Here is a 9,076-nt window from a genome sequence, read left to right as displayed (position 1 = left end):
CTGGTGATATATGAAGTATGAACTGTGTAGCCATAAACTCTGTGAATAAATGAACTAAGGGTGACCTGTAGATCCTGTGCAAGTCTGAGAATATTCACTCATAGTCTCTGTGTGCTTTCATAAATGTTGTGTAAAGCCTGTCTTCAGCATTATGGTGTCATGTACTGTATGTCAGTGTGTTATTAGTCATGTTAGAGACTGCTGTGGTGAAGCCACTTCAAGCCAGTGATTTGATCCGAGTGTGAAAGCTGAAATGCTGAGGTTTCGTTGAGACCTGCGTGACTCAGAAGTGTTCAGTAGACAATGAAGGGAAATGACAGGTGTCTCTGATATATAACACACACACACCCAATTTAAATACAGTGCAGTGACTGCAAATCTTAAACATTTAAAATGAATGCCACTTAAAAAATGAGACATTACTCATAGAAAAGCTTTCTGTACCAGGGTTGGAAATTAACCAAGGTGTGAGACAAAAATACCCTAATCTAACATTGACGTTGTAATAAAATAAAATAAATGAACTTAGATCAGTGTTTGACTCTTTGAAATGATTTTCAGTGGATTTTTTTCCTAGTCATAAAACTTCGGCACTGATCCATTTCTTTGAGTAAATAACAGAATGAAATGTTTCTATGAAGTGTAAAGCATTTAAGAGTATGTTCAGAAACAGGTGAGTTTGAATCAGGGGCGGAGTGGGACCCAAAAATCTACCGGGACATTTCGTAGACCTCCGGCCCTCGTCGCCGGCAGGGCCGGATTAAGAGTTCAGAGGCCCCTGGGCACAATGTCTTGTAGGCCCCCTTTAGGCAGGCCAAATGTATATTTTGTCCAAGGACATTTTAATTTGGCATTTACAGTTTTACTGACTTAAAAGGAACTTTGTTGTACTATGCTGGAGTTAAGTTTATAAATGGTTGTTCTTTCACATAGGATTTTGTAAACTATGTTGGGTGGACCTCTGTGCCTCTAGGGGGGTTCGGGGAAATGTTGTACATTTTAAGGTTAAAAGCATCAATCTGGTGCACTCTGAGAGCTCAAAATTAAGAGCTTCAACCCATGAACTGCTCATTGAACAAAGAAAAAGCATTGATTTGAACCAGGACATTGAAGAGGGCTCAAACATCTTTTTAGTTATGAGAGTCTCAGTCTACATTACATTATCACTGGTGTTTTAGGGTGCCAAACAATTATTATAATTATGTAATAATGATTTATATAATTATTCATATGATGTAAAATCCATATAGCCTATAAATGTACTGTAGAAATGAAAATGAATATTTCAAAAGTATATTTTAGCCTACATTACACTATAGTATAGGACAATTAAAATACTTTTGTCCTAATTTCTTCACTTGCAAGAAATAAACCCTTGAGCTTTTATTTTGGAGAAAACACCAGATCACCATGCTGATCGCGTGAGCAAAGAGCGCACTTTTCTTTCAATTTTTTATTGGACAACTTTACTCCCACCCAACATATCACACACACATATCACACACACATAACACACACACACACACACACATCCCCCCCCCCCCCCACACACACACACACATCCCCATTACCTACATACTAATCTGTGCAGTGATTGGAAAATGTTTGCATGGGTATAAACTGGTGCCTAATGTTTATAGTTCAGTTTATCAAGCTGAAGAATTGTTCGTTTAAGAGATGTTTGAACTTTCAAAATATGTCATGATGTTTTCAGAATTTGATGCAGAGATTAGTTCGATAGTTTGATTTCAGTTCAGAGGTGTAAAACTACACATTTGTTACAATCTTACTCAATTAAAAGTTTAACCAGTGTTTGTTTAGTGAAAGTAAGTGAATAAAAATAAATAGGATGAATTCAGGTTGATTGGGACACATTTCCCCAATTCATCTCAATGGCAAAAAGTGTCTCAATCACCACTAAATAAATAAGTGAATATCAAGCGACACTCATTAAAGTATTAAATAAATATTTATATTTTTCACTTCTTTATAAACAGATCGATGATATATAGAATCAGAGAATTTCCTATTAAAGTAAATTTTGACATGTTACGTTGGTAATGGGACTATGATGTTTTCTTCTTTTCCTTTTTTTGTTGTTGTTGTTGTTATTACCATGATTATAATATCATGGTGTTTTTAGGTATACTTTGAAGATCCATAATGTTGTGTATGAATATGGTAATCATACAATTATACATATATTGAGGTATTACCGTCTGGTTTAATACAGTATTATCACAGATCATTTTGAAATTGAAATGGTTGAAACAGCTTTGATATAATTTATCATGTTATCATAGTTTGGTTTATTTTGATGTAAAAAAAAAAATTTCAGACACTTTTACTTTGTCAGGTTGAGATGGGAGAAAACAATGGCATGAATAATTATGAAAAGTTAAAAATAAATTTGTTAAACAAGCATTATAATTTGCAATTATAGCTAGAAATGATAGATTTTAACAATGAAAATTAAATGATGAAAAAATAGCAAAACAAGATTTTCAATTATATAAATAATATTCATTGTGTATTTCAAAATTAGGGCTGTAATTTCATTGATTGTGTTTGACAGGTGTGATGATCAGTGGAGTTGAGTTTTTACCTCCATCATTATTGCACGGGCTAAAAAATGGATAGAGTTTCCCAGTGAAAGACTGATCAGTGAAAGAGTAGAGATGAGAGCTGGACTCCACATCATAAAAGGAGACCAGACCCTCCTCATAATCCACAAACACACCGACCCGCTGCGGCTTCACTCTCACACACAGAGAGACAGGGGGACCAGCACAGGCTTTATATTCATTCCCATTCCTCAGCCACACAGTCCAGTATCCATTACTGGGACTCAGTGGGATCATTCCCTTCCTGTCAATGGATTCTCTGGCCACTCCTAAATCCCATTTAGTCTTTCCCTTCACCTGCACCTCAAAATAAAATCTCCCTGAGGAGAATCCCTCCTTTCCCAGGACAGAGGGACATGTATCAAATCTCTGTGGATTGTCTGGGAGTTTCTGTTTAATGTCTCCATCTCTCACTTGTTTTCCATCATCAGACAGGATGAGATATGGATTAGCTGTATCAGGATCCAGAGTCACATCCACTGAGAAAACAGACAATATGAAACACAACTTAATACAGACTTTTAGTGATGATGTCTGTAATATGTAATGAGTGTGTAATCATACTGTGTGTCAGTGATGAAGCTGTGAGTATGTGAATGTAATCTAGTGTAGGTCAGACACACACTGTACCTGCATACTGCTGTATCCTCTTCAGTTCTGTAGAGACTAATGACAATAACACATCAGCAGATCTTTCACATGTTTATGTGTGCAATTATAAAACTTAAAGATTTAAGAATATATTTAAAGAATTGTGTACAACATCATGTTTTATCTGATCAATGTCTCTCTGCTGATATTTAGAGAGTCCCTGAACTCCTATTGTGTTTGAGCTCTAAATATTCCTCCTTTTAGATCATCTTTGGGACTGTTTTGTGAAACATTTTATGACATTTTTTAATTCAGATATTTTTATGCCTAATGTTATTAGTCTCAGTTTTGGAGTGGATTAATGTTGTGGTTATTCAGCAAAGACAAGTTGAAAACACTAAAAAAAAAATCTTTGAGAAAATTAAAATAAATCCCAGCACTGCAAAGCTGTTTGAATCTATCGATTAGATTTTCTTCTGCTAAACTGATTTTATCTGACACATAATCACAACATTTAGAGAAACAGCTGAAAAGACCAACAGAAAATGGCAGAAAATGAATGTTTCTTTCTGTTGTTTCTCATGTAAAAGTGTTCACTGATGCACTAAAGCCTCGAGGTTCTGGTTACAGTGATGAAGCTTCTAGTACAAGATGAATTTACTGCATGTTTTCTGAGATTAGAGATGAATATGACCTGCTCTCTTCAAGAAGAACTGTGATCACACAAACACATGATCACACACTTCTCTTATTTCAGCTTGACCAGACTCATTCTATATTACTGATATTAAAAGATGATAAATATATGTATCTGTAGTGTGTTTGATATTGCTGTACCAGTGTGTGTGAGTTTCTCCAGTAGAGCGTCCTGCAGTTTAGTCAGAGCTCTCCTCAGAGTCTCCTGACTCTCATCAGTCTTCACACTGATCTCAGACCAGTTCCTGGTGTTTCTAGAGCTGCACAGGGACGAGTAAATCTACAGCAGGAGAGAGGAGAAACCCTTCAGCATGGGGAGTGTTCTGGTGTCATACACTGCATTATCATTGATCAGAGAGATGTTGACTGACCTGTAGGAGGTGGAGGTGATCTTCAGTGTGTGAGAGCTGCTCCAGCTCAGTGTTTCTCATCTTTAGCTCAGTGATCTCCTGCTCCAGCTCTTCAATGAGCTCTTCCTCCTGTTTCTCTGCTGCTTTCTGCTGCTCCTCCATCATCTCCAGCAGTTCAGTCTGACATCTCTCAATGGAGCGGATGAGATCAGTGAAGAGCTCCACACGGGCTGCTTTCTCCTTCTCTGTGTTTCTCTGATCAACCAGGACAATCAACACATTATTAGTGGTGTTTGTTAAGAGAAGAATCAGTGTTATTATTTCTCATACTTCAGTGTTTTTAGGCAGTTTCAAAACCCCTCATTCTACACCGTTTGCACTGAATGATTCCTCAAATCATGTGTGTTGTTGAGGAGAGATGTGTTATTACTTTATTACTTTACTAATGGCGCTTTTCCACTGCATGCCATGGTACGGTACGGTTCGCTTTAAATGGTACCACCTCTGTTGAGGATCCAAGCGTACCGTACCGATACTAAAATGTGACGTGAACACACTGCAGATCACTGATTGGTCAGACAGTCTATGCATCAAACCCGCTAGATTTAAATAGCCAGTAACAGCCACCGCTGTAGCACCTGTTTTAAAACTACTTGCTTGAAGAAAAAAGAAAGAAAAAAACTTCCAAAAAAGAAATGGCTGAATTGTGTTCAGTGGACGAAGTGCAGACGTTCCTCTCGTTGCCGAGGAGCGGACAAACTATAACGATCAGTCTATAATCCCACCCACTTGGAAGCGGTACTAACTGCAGTTGGAAGAGAAAGAGCAGGAAGAGGAGAAGGGGAGGAGGAGGAGAAGGTGAGGAGAGGGGCGGAGGAAGAGGAGAAGGGGAGGAGGAGGAGAAGGGGAGGAGAAGGAAGTGGAGAAGGGGAGGAGAAGGGTAGGAAAAGGAGGAGGAAGAGGAGAAGGGGAGGAGGAGGAAGAGGAGAAGGGGAGGAGGAGGAATATGAAAAGTAGAGAAGGGGAGGAGAAGAGGAGGAAGAGGATGAGGAAGAGGATGATGAAGAGGAGAAGGGCAGGAGGAGGAAGAGAAGGGGAGGAGGAAGAAGAGGAGGAAGAGGAGAAGAGGAGGAAGAGGAGAAGAGGAGGAGGAAGAGGAGAAGGGGGAGGAGGAGGAGGAGGAGAAGGGGAGGAGGAAGAGGAGAAGGGGAGGAAGAAGAGAAGGAAAGGAGGAGGAAGAGGAGAGGAGGAAGAGGAGAAGGGGAGGAGGAAGAGGAGAAGGAAGAGAAGAAGGGGAGGAGGAAGAGGAGAAGGGGAGGAGGAAGAGGAGAAGGGGGAGGAGGAGGAGGAGGAGAAGGGGAGGAGGAAGAGGAGAAGGGGAGGAAGAAGAGAAGGGAAGGAGGAGGAAGAGGAGAGGAGGAAGAGGAGAAGGGGAGGAGGAAGAGGAGAAGGAAGAGAAGAAGGGGAGGAGGAAGAGGAGAAGGGGAGGAGGAAGAGGAGAAGGGGAGGAGGAAGAGGAGAAGGGGGAGGAGGAGGAGGAGGAGAAGGGGAGGAGGAAGAGGAGAAGGGGAGGAAGAAGAGAAGGGAAGGAGGAGGAAGAGGAGAGGAGGAAGAGGAGAAGGGGAGGAGGAAGAGGAGAAGGAAGAGAAGAAGGGGAGGAGGAAGAGGAGAAGGGGAGGAGGAAGAGGAGAAGGGGAGGAGGAAGAGGAGAAGGGGAAGAGTAGGAGGAGAAAGAGGAGAAGGGGAGGAGGAGGAGGAAAAGTAGAGGAGGAGGAAGAAGAGAAGGGGAGGAGGAGGAAAAGTAGAGGAGGAGGAAGAAGAGAAGGGGAGGAGGAGGAGAAGAGGTGGAGGAAGAGGAAAAGTAGAGGAGGAGGAGGGCTGTCGGAAGAATTTGTCAATGAGATGTCGTGTCTGCTGCTTATATAATATGCTCATAATGATGATTGACAGGACTGAATGTTTAGGCTCCTCCCGAACCTTCGTTTTGTAGTGAAATTTTAACTCACTTTTCTGACTTCTGCTGAGTGTTTGACATCTTGAATCTTCTTGATTCTGTCCTGGATCTTCTGCTGTGTGTCTTTCTGGGTCTTCATCAGTTGAGTCTATAGACAGAGAACAACACACAATATGTTTTCATAATTGATTCATTTATATAAAAGAACATGTGATTCCTCAGGATAAGAGCCATTTAAAATCAGTTTGTCAGGAACTTCTACCTTCTTCTCTTCACTCTCCTCTTCTATAGGAACAGTGTTGTGGTTCTTGTGGTCTGTCACGTCACACATCGGACACACACACGTCTGATCATCTCTACAGAACAGCTCCAGAGGTCTCTCATGTTTCTGACATATATAGTCCTCCAGATTACTCACAGGATTGATCAGTTTGTGTTTCTTTAAACCTGCCACTCTCAGATGAGTCTCCAGGTGAGTTTCACAGTAAGAGCTCTGACACACCAGACACGACTTCAGGGCTTTCTGCTTTCTTTCCTCACAGACGTCACACAGAACTGCAGCTTTTTTCTCAGGACTTTTCTTTTTATAGTGATCTGCGATCTCTCGGAGTGTGGTGTTAATCTTGAGAACAGGTCTGTGCTTGAATGTTTCTTTACAATGTGGACAGTTGCAGGTCCGGCTGTTGTCCCAGCACTTATTCAGACAGGTCTTGCAGAAGTTGTGTCCACATGGAGTGCTGACTGGATCAGTGAACACGTCCAGACATATAGAGCACTGAAGCTCCTCAGTCAGTGGACCGCTGGAGGAAGACAACGCTGGAGAGAGAAATGATGAAGATAAATCACCTAGTCTAAAGTTTGGACACACATTTGACTTTCTGATCTAATGGGTTTGGCTTGAAGGACTAAAATAATAATAATTTTTATTATTATTATTAGCCTATTATTATAAATGGATGAGTGAAGGAAAAGACTCAACAACCCTCCTGTGAACTCATTTAATGATATTTCACTAAACAAAGTTCGGGAGGAGCACGTTCAAATAATCAATCCAATTAACTTGTCATCAACAATCATGATGACTATCCCATCAGAATGAGAGGAAGCATAAAGGCACTCAGTCGACATTCCTTGACAGTTTTCAGCATCCCTCCTCCACCCCGACACCTCACTCTTGGCTTGTTCCTTCCACAATACGGGGCCAAATACCGAGCCCGGGGCCCTCTCCTCGGACAGCACGCCAAATATGCATCTATTCTATCTGACTTATTTGTAAGTGTGAACTCGTGAAATACTGTTCATGAATCTCATGAAGTTTGTTGAATGTAAAGAATGTCTAGAGATAAAGAGTGGCGTCTTTGAAGAAACTCAAATATATGAGAGATCATGTACAGTCAGCTGGTCATTACTGTAAAATGAACCCAGACAAGCTGATCAGACCCTAATGTGAAGCTCAATACACGAACACTTACTGTACCAAATAAATACATACATGGAGTAATATTGATTTTAAATGATTTTATTATCTGCTACTGTTCAGTCCTGAACTGTACATATTAAATATTATATGAGAAGACGGAGTTATTCATGCACTAATTCATTCTTCTGTTTTTTTTTTTAAATATTATTTGTATTTACTTACATGGAGGTGTTTTCTCAATACTCCGTCTCCTGTTTTTTCTTGCTTTTGTTGATGTTGGTGAAGATTCTGCCATTGTTCTTTCCTCTTCATATTCAAGAATAGAAATGTTATTGAATGATCAAAGAACAATAAGAAACATCTACTGTAATGTGTATTTGTCACTGAGGTTTAAATGAAATCTTACCTCGAGTCTGATTTAGTTTTAATTATTCATAATAATATTATTTCAAGTAAATTTATAATTTATATCAAATTGGTTAAAATGAAGAAAGAAACTAATAAACTTACACAACAATCTGAACTTTGACCTGCTGTTTAGATTAAAGAAAGTGCAAAGTACAAGTGATATATTTTTCAACAAAACTATATATATATATATATATATATATATATATATATCCACCAAATACATTATATAGTCAAGTGTAGTTTTGATGTAGTTTATTATAAATGTGATTTTCTTCTGCAGTTTAGCAGGTTTGTGTTCAGTGAATCTGCAGCTCATTCACTTCCTGTTTCTTCAGTCGTTATGTTTTGAGACAAAATGACAGAAACACCAAACTTTGCTTTACAACACATCAAAATGACACACTTTTAATACACATCTGACACCATTTCAGTGCAGTAAACAACTAAAGTAGTTGAGTATTTGACATGCTTAAACCTGATTCTGTTCAACTTATTCCAGTTGTTTGACATAAACCTACTAAACCAGATCACTTCCATTAGAAACCTGTTCAGCACAATCTCTCTTATATTTCTATCTCTTACCTGTGAGTATCAGATGTGTCCACAACACTCTTTGAACGGATCAGTAAATATTCAGTTGTTTAAAGAGGTTGATAGTTTCAGGCGTCCATTTTGCTGTTGATCAAGTAGTTTGACTTTCTCTGAATGAACTATGTCAGAGCTCCTCCTGTATTCACACATTTACATTTGTCCCTGTATTCGGTGGCAAAAAAATGTCTCTTGTGTTCGGGTTGTAATTAAAGTCCAGCTGGCCGGACAGCCTTTCACAACACACGGTGAAGACCCGTTCTGTGTGAAGTGCTTCAGTAACCTGTCCTGTACGCCAAAGTGTGTCGCCTGCGACAAACCCATCACAGAGGTCAGTCAGTGTGTGTTAATGTGTCCTTATAACAAGAGCGCTCTTCATTAGCAGTTCCTTCAGCTGATAACAGAAACACTGTCAGAGACAAGAGACCGTTGTCACATAAAC

At 39.7% G+C, this 9,076-nt stretch overlaps 1 protein-coding gene across 3 annotated transcripts; it reads right to left on the bottom strand.

Moving 5' to 3' along the window:
* Positions 1 to 2,501: 2,501 nt before the first annotated feature.
* Positions 2,502 to 8,728, bottom strand: LOC130069023 (E3 ubiquitin-protein ligase TRIM39-like). Of its 3 annotated transcripts, XM_056232712.1 has the most exons (9): positions 8,629 to 8,728; positions 8,146 to 8,168; positions 7,858 to 7,941; positions 6,478 to 7,031; positions 6,268 to 6,363; positions 4,283 to 4,516; positions 4,053 to 4,191; positions 3,255 to 3,290; positions 2,502 to 3,103 (listed from the first exon to the last, which is right to left on the bottom strand). In XM_056232712.1, exons 3-9 carry the CDS (start codon positions 7,928 to 7,930, stop codon positions 2,556 to 2,558), a joined length of 1,680 nt encoding a protein of 559 aa, XP_056088687.1. In that variant the 5' UTR covers positions 7,931 to 7,941; positions 8,146 to 8,168; positions 8,629 to 8,728; the 3' UTR covers positions 2,502 to 2,555. The 3 variants fall into 3 exon arrangements, with proteins under 3 accessions (XP_056088687.1, XP_056088686.1, XP_056088688.1); XM_056232711.1 differs by lacking the exon at positions 8,146 to 8,168; XM_056232713.1 differs by lacking the exon at positions 8,146 to 8,168 and having other exon boundaries at positions 3,255 to 3,281.
* Positions 8,729 to 9,076: the final 348 nt, after the last annotated feature.

This window comes from Rhinichthys klamathensis, unplaced genomic scaffold (assembly GCF_029890125.1).
Source record: "Rhinichthys klamathensis goyatoka isolate OS25496 unplaced genomic scaffold, OSU_Roscu_1.1 h1tg000354l_1, whole genome shotgun sequence".
NCBI lineage: Eukaryota > Metazoa > Chordata > Actinopteri > Cypriniformes > Leuciscidae > Rhinichthys > Rhinichthys klamathensis.
This window is presented reverse-complemented; position numbering and strand designations above follow the sequence as displayed.